This window comes from Myotis lucifugus, unplaced genomic scaffold (genome assembly GCF_000147115.1).
Source record: "Myotis lucifugus unplaced genomic scaffold, Myoluc2.0 scaffold_1417, whole genome shotgun sequence".
Classification (NCBI taxonomy): Eukaryota; Metazoa; Chordata; class Mammalia; order Chiroptera; family Vespertilionidae; genus Myotis; species Myotis lucifugus.
Window position 1 is genome coordinate 41152 of NW_005872465.1, and position 20258 is coordinate 61409.

General features: G+C 57.8%; 1 protein-coding gene across 1 annotated transcript in view; it reads left to right on the forward strand.

Annotated features, from left to right (window-relative positions):
- LOC102428778 (endoplasmic reticulum-Golgi intermediate compartment protein 1-like) overlaps nucleotides 1–15550 on the forward strand; it is a 52295-nt gene extending 36745 nt beyond the window's left edge. The window contains 7 exon segments of the mRNA XM_023748462.1: nucleotides 352–446; nucleotides 4333–4457; nucleotides 7613–7658; nucleotides 7661–7716; nucleotides 8353–8413; nucleotides 12745–12845; nucleotides 15200–15550. Coding sequence (XP_023604230.1) covers nucleotides 352–446; nucleotides 4333–4457; nucleotides 7613–7658; nucleotides 7661–7716; nucleotides 8353–8413; nucleotides 12745–12845; nucleotides 15200–15550 — 835 coding nt within the window.
- Nucleotides 15551–20258: the final 4708 nt, after the last annotated feature.

Below are 20258 nucleotides of genomic sequence, written 5' to 3' on the forward strand. Positions count from 1 at the left end.
ATCTCTCTCCATCTCCCTTCCTCTCTGAAATCAATAAAAATATATTTTAAAAAAAAGAGAGAGGAAGAGATGACAGCTGCTGAGTTCCCACAGAGAGAGGCAGGGCCGGGATTGGAGCCTGAATCCGACTCATGCTCTTGCCTCGACCCACCCCTCCCTCCAATGCTAGGCCAGCTTTTGGCGGGCACCTGCCATCGCCAGCCGTGGGACCGGAGCCCCGCTGGCCTGTACCTGAGCAGGCGCAGGCTCCCCCGGAGGGAGCGCAGGCTCGGAGCAGGAGTCACCACGCCAGGTGGTCCCGGCGGCCCCCTGCCCCCCGCTCAGCCAAGGCTCCGTGCTTGTCTCCCTCAGTGTGAACGAGCTGTACGTCGATGATCCGGACAAGGACAGCGGGGGCAAAATCGATGTCAGCCTGAACATCAGTTTACCCAACTTGCACTGTGACCGTGAGTATTCCCAGCAGCCCTCCCCGCAGCAAGACACTGCCCCCCCCCCCCGCCCCCGTGTAGGCAGAGCTCGGGTGCACGATTGGCCAGGCAACCAGGACCAGCTAAACCAGTGATGGCGAACCTTTTGAGCTCGGCGTGCCAGCATTTTGAAAAACCCTAACTTAGCTCTGGTGCCGTGTCACATATAGACATTTTTTGATATTTGCAACCATAGTAAAACAAAGACTTATATTTTTGATATTTATTTTATATATTTAAATGCCATTTAACAAAGAAAAATCAACCAAAAAAATGAGTTCGCGTGTCACCTCGGACACGCGTGTCATAGGTTCGCCATCACTGAGCTAAACAAACAGCGCAAGCTGCCAACCACATGTGGTATGGGATTCTCCACACTCTTGAGGGGAGAATGTGATCACATGTGAATGCACTTGGTGGTTTGGTTTTCTGGGATAAAAATTAAGAAATTGCTAACGGGAGCTACCTCTGGAGAGTAGCCGTGTGTGTGTGTGTGTGTGTGTGTGTGTGTGTGTGTGTCTGTGTGTGTTGACGGGGGTGGGGGCATCTCTTAGGTCAGAGAAGCGGAGTTAGGTTGCCTGCAAATGGCTGATTGAGGGAGGACTCTCAGAAGGAACATGTTAGGGTGTCAGGGAGGTGAGAGGACACGCGTGTGAATGAGACCGCGGGTGGTCCCTCCTGGTAGCCAGGGGCTGGGCTGTTATTATCCGCATCCTTGATATCCTTGACCAACGGCTGCAGGGTGGGGTGTGGGTGATGGGTAGGGGTCGTATAACACCCCCTCCAAGCATCTCAAGGCAAGGGGACCCCCAACCAGCCAAGAGTAGTCACCCGGAAAGGGATGCAGCTCTGAGCTGTCAGCAGCCGCCGGGAAACTTCCTTTTTCACTTCACGCTCTATTTAGTTTGTTCCATTTGTTTCAACCAAGAGAATGAATTATTCGTGTAGACAGAACTCATTGGGAGAGTGGTGTGTGGCGTCAGATTCTGGCTCTTTTGGTCAGTAAGACTGTGTGACGCTGGCTGAGGAAACCTCTCCGGCCTCAGTTTCCTCACCTGTAAAATGGGCTTGGTGCGATCTGTTGCCTGAAGCTGTTGAGAGGATGTGGTAAGCTGGTTCTTAGGCTTGTGGGCGAGTGGACTGGGGGTCCCCTCTGGGACTGGGGTTCTGGCAGTTCCTCTGCCCCAGCCTGGCCCGTAACCCCCCTTCCTTCCTATTGAAGGGCAGCACATCGGGCGGGTCTGCAGGCAAAGATAGGGGGTCCGCCCTGTTACTGCTTTTGCTGAGAATTGCATCACAATCCTGAATCCACAGCGGGGCCCCGAGCCAGGGAACCTGTTGAAATAGGTCGGCTTTATTTTTATTTTATCCTCTTTCTCTTAGAAAAATAACTCATCTGGCAGCTTCTCATTCAGGAACTGGTCATGTCTCTGGAACAAGGAAATTCTTAGGCCAGAGGCCTGGGGCCAGCGGGACAGGGGAGGGAAGGGATGTGGTTCTAGGCTCCGTCCCAGCTCCAGGCAGCGGCCCAAGAGGGGCCAGCGACCTCCAGCGGCGGCCGCGCTGGCTCCTGGGGTCCGACCCCTCTGCGGGGCCGTCCCCCGACCCCCGTGGCTCCTGCTGGAGCCCCACACCCTGGAACTTTTCAAAAAGAACTGCAAGTTTATATTGTAGAGAAACAAATGTGTGCTCATCGTTGTACCTTTGGAAAATCCGGAGCCGCAGCGAGAGAAGAAATCGCCCATCCTTCACCCCCCGCAACAGCCTCGGCTGGCGGTCCAGGCCGTTCCGTCCCGCTGGCTTTCCCTTCCGCACATTTCTACACCCGGCTGAGCTCATGCTGCATGTGCAGTCTCATATCCTGCTTTTCAAACGATGGGCTTTTTGGGTTACACAACTAATACAGGAATACAGATTTTTTAAAATTTCTTAATAAGATACATGTTCAAAATACAGAAGTAGATCAAGAAAAAAGTAAAAGAAATACATGTTCTCCAGGGTGCCACCCGCCCCAGAGGTGGCCTCTGCCAGCAGTGGGGACCCCTCCCCCCACCTCTGTGTCCGCCAGCCTGCCTGTCAACATTCCTGTCAACATTCTTTCTTTTCTTTTTCCACCATTGAGACCCAACTGTATGGGGTCTTTTGGGGTTTCTTTTCCCAGCTGATATCTTGGAGCTGTTCTTCGATGCCTCATAGGATTAGCGAAACAGTAACCACAGCTAGCATTGCTGCAGCCCGGAGTCCGGGCCGGGCCCCGCCCGGAGCGCTTGGGCTGTGTTAAGGCGAGAGGTGTGCTAAAGGCCTGTGGGCTCCATGGGTTCCAATCCAAGCTTCATCGTTTCTCAGCTGTGAGATCTCAGGCTTAACCTCTCTGTGCCTCAGTGTCTCCCCCCAAAGAACGGGTCTGACAATGTGACCTGCCCCACAGGGATGTCCAGAGGGAACATTCTTACCTAAAACGCACCTCGAGGCGTGTCTAGCGCATAGTAAGTGCTGTTTTAGTTTGTCCTCCTCCTCAGACATGGAGGCTGGAGCACAGAGAGGTTAGGTAACTTGTCCCAGGTACAGCCCCACACCCGTGGCCACAGCCCTGCCCTGCGCGGCCTCTCCACGTCCCTGCCGCCCAGCATTCCTGAGGAGGCCATTCCATTGACCAGCCGCCATTGACGGCAGCTGGGCTGCTTCCAGTTGTCACGGTTTCAAATAAGGCTGCCTGAGAGTCCCCTGCACACGCCTGGTCACGTGTGCATCTGGGAAACGGGGACCCGCTGCGCGAGCCTCACGCCCATGTCCTGCAGCCCTCATCGAGGGCTGCATCCCATTCTCTTCTCTGGATGGGCTGTGGTCCATGTCCCGTCTCCATGAGGAATCGGTTCCCTTTTAAGATGAGCTCACTTGAAGTGTTGCTTCCAGCTGCCCTTTCTCTACATGGCAACCTCGGTCCTAGAATTCTTCTCAGGGAAATGCCTGCGTTTCTGTAGTTTATGGGGACCCCCCCCCCACCACCACCTTGCTACTTGGACCCTCTCAGGACAAGCAGTTGGCATGCGCCTGCCCATTTTCCAGGGTGGGAAGCTGAGTCACAGAGGTGGTGGAGTCACACTGGAGTCGAGGACCAGGACTCCCCAGGTTTCCCATCTAGTGTACTGAGCAACCCCAAAAAGTGCCTGAGCCCCTGCAGGGCGGGCCTGGAGGAACAGGCATGGGGGTAAAGGAAGGTGTGAATGAGTGAATGAATGAAGAATGAGTAATGAATGAATGAATGAGCCGGTTTAACCAGGGAACCCAGAGGCTGACTGAGGTACAGGAAGTGCTGAAGCTCATTAAGCACTTGCCACTCCTGGGCATGAGACCCTGTCTGAGCGTTTTCGATACGGATGAGCTGTGTGAGCCTCGTGATTCCCCAAGGAAGGCTGCATTGTCGTCACCCCATTTCCCAAGAAAGAAACGGAGGCCTAGACAGATGAAGAGCCTCTGCCAGGGTGGGTGGTGGGTAAAGGCCGCAGGGCCAGGCCTCAGACCTCCTCCTCACCCTGACCCTCTGCTGCCTGCCGCAGCCTCCACCTAGCAGAGTGTCACCCCTGCACCCCACAGTCCCCCATCACTGGCCCCATTAGCTGCTGCCCCCCCATTTTTTCCCCTCGTCCTTTCCAGCAGACAGAGGGGAGGGGGAGTGTAGGGGGCGGCTGGCTCCCTCTTAGTCCAGGGTCACTTTCTCCTCCTCCGATGGCTGGCTTCCCCTCTGTGACTCTGGGCCCCAGACCTTGAGCCCAGCCCCGCCTGTCCCTGGAGTGGACGGGGGAGGGGGCCGGCCTTCACCCCGTTTCTCCGGCTGTTTGTGACTCTCCCCTCCTTGGCCTCGCAGTGGTCGGGCTGGACATCCAGGATGAGATGGGCAGGCATGAAGTGGGGCACATCGACAACTCCATGAAGGTCCCGCTGAACAGCGGGGCGGGCTGCCGCTTCGAGGGCCAGTTCAGCATCAACAAGGTACGGAGAGCCGTCTGTGCAGTCCCACCCCCTCGGCCCTCTGCCTCCCCGGAAACCGATGGCGGAGCTGTGCACCCCCTCGCCTCCCCCAGGCGTTCCCAGCAAGTGGGGTCAACACCCAGGGGTCTGGCAGTTCCTGCTGAGAGTCTGCGTGGGGGATCCAGGCTCCCTGGGGTTTGGAGCCCCTGCTGGCTGGAGCAGGTGGGGGGGGGGGGGGGGGGGGGAGGTGAGAAGACGGCAGCTTTGGCAGCCCTGAGCCCTGCATTTGCATCTCAGCTCCATCCCCTCTTGGCCAAGCAACGCCCTCCAAGTCACTCAACTCATCTTAGCCTCCGTTGTTTTGTTTGTTTTATGTATTTTATTGATTTTTTTACAGAGAGGAAAGGAGAGGGATAGAGAGTTAGAAACATTGATGAGAGAGAAACATCGATTCAGCTGCCTCCTGCACACCCCCCACTGGTGATATACCCGCAATCAAGGTACATGCCCTTGGCCGGAATCAAACCTGGGACCCTTTAGTCTGCAGGCTGATGCTCTATCCACTGAGCCAAACCGGTTAGGGCTCCGTTGTTTTTATTGTTTGTTTTTTTCTTCCAAAAAGTTATTTTTATTGATTTCAGAGAGGAAGGGAGAAAGAGATAGAAACATCAGTGATGAGAGAGAACCGCTGATCAGCTGCCTCTTGCACGCCCACACCAAGGGTCAAACCTTCAACCCGGGCCACATGCCCTGACCCAGGATCCAGCTGTGACCTCCTGGTTCATAGGTTGACATTCAACCACTGAGCCTTGGTTTTTACATCTTTAGGTGGAGGGTGGGGTGATGATAATCATCTAATGATCCCCTCCCTTCACAATGTTTGTGTGAGGATTAAGTGGGCTATTACACATTCATTCATTCCAAAAAATTTTATCAAGCACCTTCCAAGGCCCAGGGTAGGTTATCAGCTCAGGGGCAACGCGTGGAATGGGTGGGCGGAGTCCCAGTGCTGGTGACCTTCGTCTGGTGGAGGGAGACGACATATACGAGCTGTAACGAGCTGAAAAGCGTTACGACCCAGGCATCCCGGCCCCCGGACTCCCGCTCCTCCCCCTGGTCCCCCGTTGCTTCCTCTTGTCCACACCTCGGTCACACGTGATGTGACCAGTGTGTCCATTCACTTCAGAGCACAGCTCGGGCCAGCCTCTGCCCCCCACCCTTGACCGGTGAATGGTTCATGCCTTTGAGGGGCTCACAGTCAAGGGGTGCTCGGATAAGAAAGCCCGCCGTGGTGACGGGCGGGTGAGGCTCACAGCAGGCCCCACCCTTTATCTCGCAGCGTCAGGCTTACGCTGGCCGCGTGGCCTCCTTATCTCTCCATCAGGAAGCTGGCCAGCAGCCAGAGGTCAGAGGTCACGTTTCAAGCTGCACGGCAGCCCAGACTCCCCGCTTACTCACCCTCTGCGCCCCCGGAGGCAGGCAGGATCGGCGGGGGGTTGGGGGCCTGGCTTCTCTATATTTTTAAAACCCATCAGAGGCACTGACGCAGGTTCCTAAGTCACAGGCTCTAAAAGCGTCGACTTGTCTTTCTCCGGCCCAGTGTGTGCTGGCATGAGTCAGCCACCTGTGATGGATTCTGTGCGGAGGGGGCGCGGGCCACTGAGTCACAGCCCGAGGGGTGGCAGCGGATGGCAGATGCGCAGGAGCCGGGCTCCTTGACTCACTTAACTCTGGGACGTGAGGCCCCGGCCCCAAACCCGATTCTGAACTCTGCCCACGTCCACGGGGCCCAGGTGACCGTGTAGAGGGGCCCTGAAGGACACGCCAGACGCCACGGGTGTCTTATTTCCGGGGGTGGAAGGTGACGGGGACTGTGGTCCTGACTATATCATGTGAATTTTTTATAATGCGGATGTATCCAGGTATTATTTACAGAAGTAAAAGTGGTGTTTAAAATGTGTTTTTAATATATATTTTTTATTGATTTCAGAAAGAGGAAGGGAGAAAGAGAGATAGAAACATTAATGATGAGAGAGAATCATTCACCGGTTGCCTCCTGCATGCCCCCCCACTGGGGATCGAGCCTGTAACCCGGGCATGTGCCCTGACCAGGAATCAAACCCTGGCCTCCTGGTTCATAGGTCGACGCTCAACCACTGAGCCACGCTAGCCGGGCACGTTTAAAATACGTTTAAACGCAGTGGCTCTTGCCCCGGCCCTGGCTGTGTACATGCTGTGCCCTCTTCAGGAGGGCCCTCTCTCGGCTCTGACGACAAACACACCCACCTCTAACCCAGCCCAGTAACGACCGCCATCGGCCTGCACGCGTCACCGCATTGAATCCTCCCAGGAGCCCTCGTGGTTATCACCCCGTTTTGCTGACGGGGAAACTGAGACACAGAGTAGCTACTGACCGTGCCCGAGCCCCCCAGCTGGGAAGTGGGGCCAGCCTGGCCCGGGTGTGGAGCTCGCTCAGCTGCTGCTCTGTCACCGTCCTTGGGCCCCTGGAGCGGGCGAGTGTCCCTCCCGGGAGATCTGACCGAGCTGCCATTCCCGCTCACCCCGAGACCCGTGGCTGCCTGCACCTCCTCCTCCCAGCTCCCTGGGCCCAGGGCCCGGCTCCGTGCTAGCCACTCGATTGCGAGCTCGCCGAGGCCGGGCCACTTCCCATTGGCCAGGTTCCTCCCATGTCAGCCCCCAGCTCAGGCCTCAGTGCAGACAGGACTGTTCCCGAGAGAGACCCAGAGTGTTTGAAACAGGCGTGCTTGCAAAATAAGCCACACTTCCTGCTCTAAGAGGGGGCGGTGCTGCTTTGGAGTTTGAAGAAGCCCCTTGGGCTGCAAGCCTGAAGGTCGTCCCCTCACCCGCTGTGGAGCCCACAGTCAGGGAGGTGATGGTGTTTGGAGCCATGGCCTTGTGCCAGGTGCCCAGCGGGCATGCCCGGCCCCCATCCCCCAGCAGCCCCTCCGGTAGCTCTGCCACTGCCGCCATCTGCAGACGAGGAACCTGGGCTCAGAGGGGGGCCGTGGCTCCTCAGAGTCTCGTGGGCTGACCGATCTGGGTCCAAATCCAAACGTGTCCGACTGCAGGAGGAAGCCCTGCGTCGTCTCCCCCCTCCACCCCCCCGCCCGCAAGGGTCAGCCCACTGACCTCTTGGCACTCGCCTCTCTCCCCAGGTCCCCGGCAACTTCCACGTGTCCACGCACAGTGCCTCGGCCCAGCCCAGAACCCGGACATGACCCATGTCATCCACAAGCTCTCCTTCGGGGACACGCTGCAGGTGAGCAGCCGCACCACAGGGATGGGCACACGGGGGCTGTGTCCCCCGAGCCGTCTGTCCTTCCTGGGTGCAGAGCGATGCCCTCCAGAGAGGTCGCCCCCTTTGATCCTCTGCTCCGTCCACAGCCTCTCCAGTTCATTGCTCTTGAGCACACGCTGGCCTCGGACCTCGGGTCCCGACCTGTGGCCTGGGGAAAGGGCCTCGCTGTTCATGAGCGAGTACTAAGTGCTGGCGCTTCCTCTCTGTCCGCAGCCTTGTGAGGTGGGAGGGGGCCCACAGTTTACAGACGTGGAGCTGGGACCAGAGAAGCCACTTGTCCAGGGTCTCCCAGCAGATCTGTCCGGCTCCACAGACCAGCCCGCCCACTCCCCTCCGCGGGCCCCTCGGCCTGACTGCTCGGGCCCACGCCATTGGATAGGGGGAGCGTGGTGAAGTGTCCAGAGTCCTGGCTGCTGACCCAGAGACCCCCCCAGCAGGCCCAGCCCAGCCCAGCCCAGCCCAGCCCATTCTTACTCAGACCAGCAAACACAGAGACCACGAGGTCCCACACCGGATTGCACGTGGCCGTCCCTCACAGCCGGGGCCGGGCCTGGAGCCGGCGGCCTCCTGAGGCCTCCTCGCTGTGCTTCTCCGCAGGTGCAGAATGTCCACGGGGCCTTCAATGCGCTTGGAGGAGCGGACAGACTCACCTCCAACCGTACGTGTCCGCCTGGAGCCGCCTCCAGCCCCGGGACCCCAGCAGCCGGGAGGGAGGGGGAGGGCGGCACCGTTCTCGGGCCGGCCTGGGGGTGGGGGGTGGCATTACCCATCTCACAGAGAAGGGGAGAGTGCCCTGCTCCTGGGAAAGTGTGGCAGCCCCAGGCGCACCGGGAGTGGCAGTGAGTGCCAGCCGCTGTGGCGTCACTGCTGTCCTGACAGCCACGTAATTGTCCTTAGTTGAGCTAGTCACCCGAGTCCCACAGGGAGTGACAGCAGAGCCAGAATTCATCCCAGACCACGTGGCACCGTGGGAACCGGTCTGTGGGCAGCTCAGTCAGGTCTGGCCACCTGGGCCACCTCCCCCACCCCCTCTTCCTGCTTGAACCCCTCCCACCCACAGATGCCCCCACCCAGAGCCTCTCCCGCCTCAGCTCCCCGGCTCTCTGGTGTTGATTAAAGTACACCTACATGCAGGGGTGTGCCCACGCGCGGGGCCTCGGACCCGTGCACAGCACCGGCCTGGGAGGCCTGTCCGCCCGCTGGGTCCTGCAGGACAGGTTATCTGGCCTCTTCTAATGGCCTCACGTGAGCTCACCTTTTTTCATCCACAGGCTTTTCTTATTGTTTCTTTTTCTTTTTAAATTGATGTCAGAGAGGAAGGGAGAGGGACAGAGAGATAGGAACATCAATGATGAGAGAGAATCATTGATCGGCTGCCTCCTGCACGCCCCCCACTGGGGATCATGCCTGCAACCCGGGCATGTGCCCTGACCGGGAATCGAACCGTGACCTCCTGGTTCATAGGTCATCGCTCAACCACTGAGCCACACCGGCCGGGCTTCTTACTGTTTCTTAAAATACATTCTGCTCTCTAATCGTCAGAAATCTAAGCACGAGAAGGCATCTCCCCATGAGCTGCCCCCCAGGAGCCCCCCTGTTTGTTCTCTGTGCCCCTGTGAGTTCTCGCCCATCCACACACAGAAGCCATTTCTTCAAAGCGCCATGTGCTCGGCCTGTTGCATAACCGCATGTTGTACGGTGTTCCCCGCGGTGACGGAGGCCGGTGCCGTCGGCCAGCTCGGCCAGGCTGAATTCAGGCGTTGTCTTTTCTTGGGAAATGTCTCCTCTCGTTTTTCACCCCGACGGTAATGCCGCTGGTGCTTGTGGGGTTTGCTTCACGTTACCCAGTGGCTTCCCAGCGCTCCGCGCCCGTGGGTGCTGCCTCCGGCGGCGTCCGAGCAGCCACATACCCCCCGTGTTCATGTGAATGTCACGAATGGTGGGGAGTCGTCATAGGTCTGTGTAAGGGCAGCGTGTTGTCTCAAGGTGGCCCCAGTGGTGCAAGCCAGTAGAGGGTGTGGGCAGAAAACCTTGCAGCCAACGAAAGCTCAGCTCATGGCAAGAAAAATGCCGTAAGTCGGGCAGCAGACGCTGGATTTTATTTCCTCAAACTCGGTCCCCCTGCTGGGCCTTGGCCTTTGAGGGTCCCCGTGCCCTCGGGTCTTCCCACTGGGGCTGCTTGTTGTCATTCAGGTTCAGCGCAAATGCCGCCACCTCAGAGAGGCCCTCCCTGATTACCTTATCTACAGTAAACCCACTCCTCCTAAGGAACAAACCTGTTTTTCTTCTTAGCTCAGCCCACTCTCTTTGCAGATACTGGCTGTTGATATTTGAGCTGTAATGATGGCATTGTGGTGGTGGTGGTGGCGGCTGTTTTTTTCAAGGAGCTCTTATCTTTGAGGGAGACATAAGTGAAATGTTTGTGGATGGCTTGATGTGATGTCCGGGATTAACTTCAACATCAAATGGGGGCGGGAGAGCAGTGGGGCACAGATGAAGCAAAACTGGCCACTGTTCCTTGCTGACTCCGGGGAATGTGTGCACGGGGGTTCGTTATACGGTCCCCGGTTTTTTATGTGTTTGCGCTTTCCCATAATATGCGTGAAGGGCAGGAGGGTGTGGGGGCCTCCGCCAGCCCCTGGGAGCGGTCAGCCGAGAGGGAATCCGTGCGGGAGTGTGAGGTGCTGCCGTGGACATCGGGCAACTTGTGTCAACGGCCTTCAGAAACGGTCCTTGCGTCTGCATCGTCAGTTGTGCACATGAGAGAGTAAGCCGAGGAAGTAAGTCAGTCGAGGGAATAATTAAGTGTCTGAGGACTTAGGAAAACACTGTCCATTAGGTCATTGTTTACAGGAGGGAAGAGGAGGAACAGCGTCTGTGTCCAGCAGGGTTGGGGGGGGGGCTTGGTTGAGTACGTTGTACGTGGCCTCGCCGCGGGACACAGGCCCCCACTGACCGCCGTGGGTCAGAGCCTCGCTGGCATCCAGGCAGCAAACGGTTACTGAGCACCTACTGCGTGCCAGGCGCCGTGCCAGGGGCTATGACAGGGCATATGTCCTACGCTCTGGTGTCTGTGGTGTCCAGTTCTTAGACGAAGGTACAGTATGATCCTGTTTTCGGAAAATATAAACAAACTAAGTATCCATCCTAGTTTCTACCCCAGAGTGCGAATCCACGGTCTCCTGTGCCTGGTGGCTTTGTGAATGGTCTCTATGCTTTTCTTTATGACCCTCTGTTTTAACAGAACTATTTTCAACGTGTTTGTAACTTGTTTGTAAACATCGGTTAATGACATTATAGGAGATGTCAGCTTTATAGGCCAACGTCTGTGGGCTCCATTGACGGCTCAGCCCCCAGAGTCCAGTCTCCTTCCATCACCTTATATCCGGCCCCTTCGCCCTCTTCCTCCTCCCTCCACCCCTCCTTTCCCGGTGACCTCCCTTCTGCTTCATGGCACCCTTGCAGGTGTGATTTCAGGCCTCAGGTTTTTAACCCGGGGCGATGGGCATCCGAGCCCTGTATTTCACGTGTGGGCTCCTGGTGTAAAATGCAGACAGGTTCTGAGCCCCACCCCAGGCCCACGGAGCAGGAATCTTTGGGGGGGAGGGCGGCGAGCCAGGTGCCTGCCTTTTCTGGGTGACTCCAGTGCTTTGCTCTCTGAGGACCACTCAGGGTTCAGCCGAGGACGATTGGGGTCGTCGTGGGCTTAGCCCTGAGGCTGCAGAGCTCTTCCCGGGTTTGCAGAGGGGTCAGGCCTGAAGACAGTCCAGGCCGCGCTGTCCCTTCCTTCCTGAGACTTGGCGTTAGCAGGAAGAGGCCGTGCACACCATCTGCACCCCCCCACCCCCCGCCCCCGCCTCTTACAGAGGATGAGTGCAAGGCTCAGGGCTGACTCAGCCAGGAGACCAGGGTTAGAACCCGCAGGTCCGCACTTCTGTGTTATTCCAGCTCCAGGGGCCCTGACTGGAGAGTCCAGAAGGCAGTCATCGACGGGTCCTGGCGCTTCTTCCCTCAGCATCCCAGGAGGCCCCGGGGAGCGCATACCTTTCCCGGGTGCCACTTGGCAGCTTGGGGCCAGCGCTCCGTGAGGCTCCTGCTGGATTCCGGTTGCCTCATGCTTATCAGAAGCTGAATCATCTGCTCTCCCATTCATGCCTCTGACCAGTCATCCCTCCATCCGTTCATTCATTCAATAAGCATTTGCCGCTGTCCGCTCCGTACCAGGCCCGGCACCGGGTGCTGGGGATGCGGAGCTGAGTCAGGCTGGCCTCTGCCCCCCGCGGCCTCCCCATCCAGGGGGTGGAGGTGACCGTTACCGTGAAATCCATGACAGGGCCCGGCGGGGGGAGCACAGACCTCCCAGTCACTGAAAATGGGGAAAGAAGTTAATTCTTCCTAGATGGCGTTTTTCTAGTTGGTGGGGTGTGCTCTTTCTTTTTAAAACCTCAACCCGGTTTGTTTCCAACGTAATAATGTTCAAACAGGACCAGAGGGTGCACAGTGAAATGTGATCTTTATCACATCCTGCCTCCTTCCCCAAAGGCTAAGGCTGGTCATCGTTCTTCGGGTATCTTTCCAGAAAATGCTTCTATGTATTTTTGCATGTGGAGAGCATGAGCCTTCCCTGCCCCCCATGCGTGGAAACGTATTATTCACCCGGTTATGTAATGCGGTTCTTTACGTAACAGTTCCTCTTGGCAGATGGCCTGGCCCAGCACCCACCCCGTAGGCTGCCCTGTGAACGGGCATTGCGTTGTTCGCCCAGATTTTAATATTAAATACAGGAGTAACGATCCTGAGGTGGAGTCTTTCAATGCCTGGTGTCGAAGGGAGAAGATGAAGCGGGTTCACCGGTTCGGGGATGAGAATGTGGAGGCTGAGCCCCCACCCGACCCCCCCAATCGCCAGCAATACCAGCCACGCCGCTTGAAGGTTGAAATGACCTAGAGCTGCCACCCCCTGCTTCATTGTTCTGTGTCCTTCCCGCAGCCCTCGCCTCCCACGACTACATCTTGAAGATCGTGCCCACCGTTTACGAAGACAAGAGTGGCAAGCAGCGGTACTCCTACCAGTACACAGTGGCCAACAAGGTACGGGCAGCGGCCGCGGGGCCCGGCTGCGTGCAACAGCGCCCTCTGCTGGCCGAGCGCAGAGGCTGCACGTGTCGGGGCACAATTTGAGAAAGAGCAGGCAGGTGGCCGCCCCCAAAGGTCCAGGAGTTACGGCCGGCTCCACAGCCCTGCCTCTGGCCCCTGACTGGTCAGCACACGACAGACGCTTTGGCTCTTGAATCACACCGATGGCCATTGGTTAGCAGGAATGTCCCAGGACCCCAACACCCCAAGTCACGGAGAAGCAGGCAGGCCTCGGGGGGGCAGGGCGTGGTCAGAGCCAGCGGGATGGGGTGACCAACAGGGGTTTCAGGCCGAGGGCCTCAGGCTGCCCGGGGGAGGACCCTGCCTGCCAGTGGGACATGGATGCCTGAAGCTCGTTGGTTGAGGTCCCCCCACAAGACCCCTTTGCCACCAGGACTCTCCTTTTTCATCTGGTCCAGGGCTGCCCAAACCCCTTGTACGCGATACAGTGTTTCGCTCAAGTAGTAATAATAATAATAGAGCAGTAGCTCTCATTTACTGAGCACCTGTAATGGGTTGGACACTCTGCTAAGCTCTCCACCTCCACCATCTTTTTCAGTCGTCATGACAGCTCTGACTTCGGGATCATTATTGTCCCCATTTTACAGATTTGGCCACTGAGACACAGAAAGGTAGTCAAGCTACAAGGCAGCCGAGTGGGGTTTAGAACCGGCTTCTCCTCGGGCGCCAGAGCCTGGCCTCCTGGTCCCATCGCCATTCCCTCTGAACAAGGGGCGGGAGGCTGCGGGCCGGGCCGTCCTCCCTCTCGGGGTGGCCTGAGGTCCCTCGGCTCCGACCCGCCCGGGGTGATGTTCCGGTGAAACTCCCCAGAAGGAAGCCTGTTTCTTCTATTCTCTGCTTCTCGGAGGGCGTGTCATTGTCACCCTCAGGTGCTGACAGCCTCTGACAGCTGGGAGAACGCGGAGGCAGTCTGAGCAGAAGTCGGGGAGCCGTGGAGGAGACAGCCGGTCCCGACCTGGCTCAGTCCCTAAGTCTCATAACCCCCTTGGTGCCTCAGTTTACTCATTTGTAAAATGATGCCCACCTCATAAGACCATTGTCAAATGAGGCGGTGCCTTTAAAGCCAGGCATTGGATAAGGCTTTGGATAAATGCTGCTCTTTTTTCACTATTTCTCTCTGACCCTCAGCCCCAGGCTATGACCCAGACAGTCGCCCTGCCCCATCCGCTCCCCTGGAGAAAGCTGATCTTGTTTTGCCCGAGGCTCCTTCCCCTGAGGCATTGGCCAGGGCCCAGCGCCCAGAACAGCTTGCTCAGCTCCCTCTGTGGCCTTGGCCCCAGCTTGCCCCGAGAGCGAGTGGGGCTGTGCCCATCGGGGACGATGAACAGAGAGGGCAGGTCTCGGGCTCATCCTCAGGAGAAGTCTCGGATCCGGCCCAGCGTTTGGGGTTGGGGGTGCCCCGGGGGTTCAGCTTGGTCTCCAGATGTTGGAGGTGAATGAGGGAAGCCCAGAGGGCTGCAGCATCCCAAGGCACCCAGACCAGAGAGGGAACACGGCCCACTCAGGCCCTTAGCATCCTTTCGGCCCCAGCGGTGCCTTCCTGGGAGGCCGGTGTGGGGCTGAGCCCTCTGGCTTTCCAGTTCCGTGTGTTCCTTCCTCCCACGTGGTCTCAGACGCACCTCGCTGTGTCACACACACACACACTCCTCAGGATGTCATGTGTGGCATAGGATGTCCCCTCCTCACTGAACCTTCCAGACGCCCTGGGGAGACTTGGTCACTTGTCCCGTGACCCCTGCAGGACTCCGTGTCCCTCGGTCACAGCGTGCGCGGTGTGGCAGGATTGCACATATTGTTACATCTGCCTTCCCCAGATGGTGACCCCCCTGGGGATGGGGTGGGGCTCACTCCCTGGGGTCCCCAGCCGCCAGCATGGCACCCGCACACAGGAGAGGCGCTTAGGAAACTTGCTGAATGAATGAATGGGTTTTGCACGGCCCAGGAAGCGGGAGAGAGGCCGTCATTCAGAAGGAGCCCAAATCACACTTGTCCTTTTCCCTTTCTGCTCTCAGATTCTTATTTTTATTCTGGCGCTGCTTCTGGGATCAAAATATAGACAGTTTCCCGGCAGCCAAGGTCAGAATGCCCCCAGCAACGATGCCCGTCCAGACCAACGCTGACGGCACAGGCTCTGGGGAAGGGGTGTGCGAGGAGGGGCCGGGGGGGCTGGCTCCCTGGGAGAGAGAGGGAGGAAGGCCCATTCTGTAATCCACCCCCCACCCACCGTGAGATGCGGTTTGTGTGCCTGCATCTCATGCCCTCCGCCCCCCGCCTCTTCTTCCACCCAGGAGTACGTCGCCTACAGCCACACGGGCCGCATCATCCCTGCCATCTGGTTCCGCTACGACCTCAGCCCCATCACGGTCAAGTACACAGAGAGACGGCAGCCCCTGTACAGGTTCATCACCACGGTGAGTGGGCAGGGTGCCTGCCGGGGGGCGGGGGGGTCCTCCTCCTGGAGCCTCCACTGGTTCTTAAATAAACAGGGCACAGCCCTCAGGACTGGGGGCTCAGGCTGTACAACAGGAGGCTTTGATCCCTACGATGTGCAGAACTGTCATCAGAATCACATCGGTATCGTCGGTGGTTCATCAAGAAAATGTTTTCCAGTGGGGAGTGCCGTGCAGCTCATTGCTTAAGCCAGTGGTTCTCAACTTGGCTGCACATTAGAATCACCTGGGAATCTTTTTAAAATCCTGATTTCTGGGCCTCCTCCTCCGGAAATTCTGTTTCTTTGTTATGGGGTGGGGCCACAACATTAGTAACAGGGAAAGAGAATTTCCGGAGGATGAGACCCAGAAATCAGGATTTTAAAAAGATTCCCAGGTGATTGTAATGTGTAGCCAAGGTTGAGAACCACTGGCTTAAGCAGATCTTTGTGTGGCTCGATTTGATGTTCGTGGCTGCCTCCAGTTTTTCACTTTTATGGGTGTTATTGTGAGCAGGGTTTATCCTTTTCTGTGTGCATTTTGCAGTGAAGGCTTAACTCGTTTTCTTTCCTACGTCTGTTTTCCAACCAGAGCTGCTGATATCATCAGGGTTTTTCTTTCCTTCCTGCCTGTCCCTTTTTTTTCTTCTTCTTTGCCATTGTCTCTGCCAACGGAGACAGCTTCAAGCTGATGTCATTCTTCTCTGAGCCTCATTGCCGAGTATGCGGTTTCCTGGGCTCTCGTTCCCCACGTCCTCGGGGGAAGCAGCGGGTCACGGTGCCCTGCTTCCGCCAAGAGGCCTGAGGTGTTTGGTGCCAGAGCCGGCTGACGTGAACAGATGGGGGATCATCCCTACCTCACAGATTGGGAAACTGAGGCCTGGAGGCCCTTATGCTGCTTCTGCTCCTCTGCATACTTTGAATAAGGAGTCAGGGTTAGGGGTCCAGTCCTGGCACTTGCATTTCTGGCTCTGACTCAGCTACAGAAGAGACAGGACCCCACAGCGAGCTGGTTTGAGGGGGTCGGTAGGCCTCAGGCATGGCTGGATCCAGGCATAAACAAGGTCTACAGTAGGCCTTCCTTCAACCCCTGTTCCTCTGCACCGGCTTCGTTTTCAAGCAGAATTTACCAGTAGGAAATGCCTCGTTCTCAGTGACTCCGCCCTGAGTCCTGGGTAGGGTAGCGCTGTCATTGGCCTGGCTCAGGGCCCATGCCATCCTTGTGGCCTGGAGAATGAATGGAGCCTGCAGCTGGCCAGCCCCACCCAGACCCCAGGGACAAAGACTGCAAGGGGAACATCTGGGGCCAGTCCCCGGGAGGGAGGAGCGGGTGCCAGGAGGCAAAAAGGCCCTCCTCTCCCAACCTACAAAATAGGAATAACACCCCATCTCTCCCAGGGCCGCGTGGGACTCACGCGCTTTGCAGGTCTAGAAAGCCATGTGGATACGAGGCTGCCAGACGTCTGGGTTTCTATGAGCCTCAGAACAGCCCTTTCTGTTCCCCGACTCCATAAACAACTTGAACTTCTAGTCCACAAAGGGCACCTGCCATCGTTAAAACAGCAGACCCAGACAGGGAAAAGGCATTTGCCGCACATACAAGGGAGGACTATGCTTAAGAATGGACATAGAAAGAATCCCTACAAATCAGTAAGAGAAAATTAAATGATCCAAAGAAAAATGGGTGAGGACAGGCGTTCACAGAAGAGACCACACCGGCAGTCGAGCGAGGCCCGGGTTCACTAGAAAGTGGAGGACTGAGACTCGAAGCAGCACGTCCGGTTCGGTCCTGTCAGACGGGCAGATGGGAAGGACGTGCCCGCACGGAGATGGGGAGGCTGTGCAGTGAGTGGGGGAGACCTTCGCGCACCACGCGGTGCACGGCCCCGGGCCAGCCACTGTAGAGGGAGATGCGCAAACGCTTTGACCCAAGTCGGGATGTGTGAACAAGTGATTTCACCCGCGGCCTCGCGGAGCGGCCCCTCCGGGGATCTTGGCGCTGATTCGGAAAAAGATAGAAACCAGGGTGCCAGTCGGTGCCTCTGCAGGTGTGGCCTGCGGCCTTGACAGTGGCAGGGAAACCCCGTGCCCACACCTGGCTGTAGGGCTTCATCCCCCTCCTGTTTGCTCCTGTGAGGCCAGACCGCTGCGGCGCTGAGGGCTGCAGCCCTCGGCGAGTGGCTGAGAAATGAAGCCGCTTCATTTGTTCGCTGAACATTTGCTAGAGTTTCCCACATGCCGGGCAACCAGACAGATGAATGAGACATCACCTCGGCCCTCGGGCTGCTCCCCGGCTGGTGGGCCCCAGGCGTGGTGGGGACAGAGGTGGGCACAGGCCCCGTGGTTGGGAAGGTTCTGAGAAGGAAACCCGGAGATGGGATGGAAGGGTGAGGGATGCGTTCCAGGCTGAGGGAAGGAGAGAGGCTTTAAGCAGAGTGCCTGCATGGGTGCCCCGCATAGCGCGTCCTGTGGAGGCCAAGTGGCCTCCTTCCATGGGGGGGCGGGGGGAGCCCAGAGGGCGCAGGGGAGGAGCCTGTCCTTCATTACCCAGAGCCCCCCCCCCCCACCCCCCTGTGAGCTGTGCTGCAGGGAACCTCCTGACATCATTAGGCTGGTCGTTTTGTCTGAAGGCCCCAGGACACCATCTCGGTTGCCATGGCAACCAGGGTCAGCCTTGAGAGCCAGCTGGCTGTCCCTGGCAGATGGCGTCATTGTGCAGCTTCAGTCGCTCTTGTCACGGGACGGGGACAGCAGATGTGGGGATGACGTGCACGGGCAGGCACCCAGCACAAAGACCCCCGGCAGCCCCGTGCGGCGGGCGGGGCGGGCGGCACCTGCTGTGACTTCTCTTTCTCTCCTTTAAACACCAAACACTTGTGTGCAAAGCTGGGACTCCAAGTGGGGGCCTCTGCAAATAGCTCCTCGAAGAGGCTGCCGAAGAGGGGTGCGTCGGCCAGAATGTCGTCATGTGGCGGCTGCAGAGGCAGCTGTGGGTGGGCTGGAATGAGGGGTGGGTCCAGCCGGTGGCGGGGGTGGGGGGGGCTGGGGTGTGGAGGGGAGAGGCGAGGGGGCCTCCCCAGTGTAGTTCTAAGTATCGAGTACCTGGCGTATTCGGAGTTGCCCCTCCAGGGTCTCCGAAAGGGCCTGCTCTTCCTGAGCCTGGACCCAGGAGGGTTCCTCCAGGCTGCCCCGCGCTCCCCTCTCCGGCCACCCAGGCCACCTCGCTCAGGTTTCTGCTTTGTGCTATTCCGGAAAATTCCACTAAGGGAGCACACAGATGGCGTTCAACAGCGGGCAAGTGTGAAGTGCCCCCTCCCACCCACGCACAGCTGTCCCTGCCGCTCGCCGACGCCCCTCTTCGAGATGGCCTTTGAGTGGGCGGCGGTGACAGATCGGATGGCTTCAGGTGGCGAGTTGCTTTCCTTGTGTGTTTTATTCTATTTGGGGCCCACGACTGAGAAGTCACAAAGGACAGACTGGGCCGGGACGGCCTCTGAGGTTTGCCCACCAAAGAGTCCGGCTGGTCCTGCCAGGCTCCCGTGGGCAGCAGGCGTGGCGGAATCAGACATGATCCCTGCCCACCATGAAATAACCCCCCACACTGCAATCGCGCCTCCTAGTGCCCGGCCTGACTCTAGCACAGGGCCTGGCTAGCACACAGGAGCTCAGATACGGGGCACAGCCGCGGGAAGAAGTGGTCATACAGCTACGCTTGTTATAATCGGTGTGTTTCCCGGGTGATTTTATAGTTACCTCCTTTAACCCTCCCAGGGACCCTGCGAGGTAGATGATGTCATTCCTATTTCTTTTAAAATATATTTTATTGATTTTTTACAGAGAGGAAGGGAGAGGGATAGAGAGTTAGAAACATCGATGAGAAAGAAACATCGACCAGCTGCCTCCTGCACACTCCCCACTGGGGATGTGCCCGCAACCAAGGTACATGCCCTTGACCGGAGTCGAACCCGGGACCCTTCAGTCCGAAGGCCGCCACTCTATCCACTGAGCCAAACCGGTCAGGGCTCATTCCTATTTTATAAATGAGGCCCAGAGAGGTACGGAAGCCTGTCCAGGATCACACAGCCACTAAACGACAAGGCTGGAACTTGGCCCCAAACCCACCTCCTTCTTTTAAAACAACGGCTCTCAAGGATGTTCCTGCAACAGAGAGAGACCATGAGGCCATGGGGCCCTGGGTAGGACACCAGGGTCCTTTGATACAGTGACTCCTGTCCTGGGAAATCAGGAAAAAATACAGCAGGAAGCACGTGTGATAAACATCACAGCCACGTACACGCAAACCGTGAAAAGAGCCAACTACCCAACCTTGTGGTTTGCACGTTTCCTTGTCCTGATCTGATTACCTTTCGCTCAGCTGTGTGGGCACCTGAAGGAACCTGCCGTAGACAAAAGGCATCCGGGGCCTGGGGTGCGGGGAGTGGGAGAAGGACTGAGAGGAGACAAGCCTGAGACGTGTGACCTGCTGAGACTGTGAGGGGGAAAGACCAGCTTCGTGGCTGGACTGGCACAGCAGCCTGTTCAGAGCCTCGATTCTGTCCTACTCCCACGCCCCTCCCTCCGCGTGTCCCCCTCCCCGGGACGTGCGCTCCAGGACAGGGCTGCATCTGGGCACCTCGGGTCTCCAGATCGTCCACAGCGCGGGCGGGTGGTAAGCAGGTGTCAGACGGAGGGAGGGGTGTCTGCCTGGGTCCACCCCCAAGGCAATTTCTGAGGAACAGAACAAACCCAGATTAGCAGCTCAGTTACTCAGTTGGCTGGACATGTGCAAACAGCTCGTCCAGATCCTCCAGACGTCTGAGCGCAGCTAGGTGTCAGAAACTGCGCGCCGGGGGCGGGTGGCTCCGGCCGGCCTGAACGGATGCCTCGGTTGGAACGGGAGCTGTTCTCCGGCAGCTTCT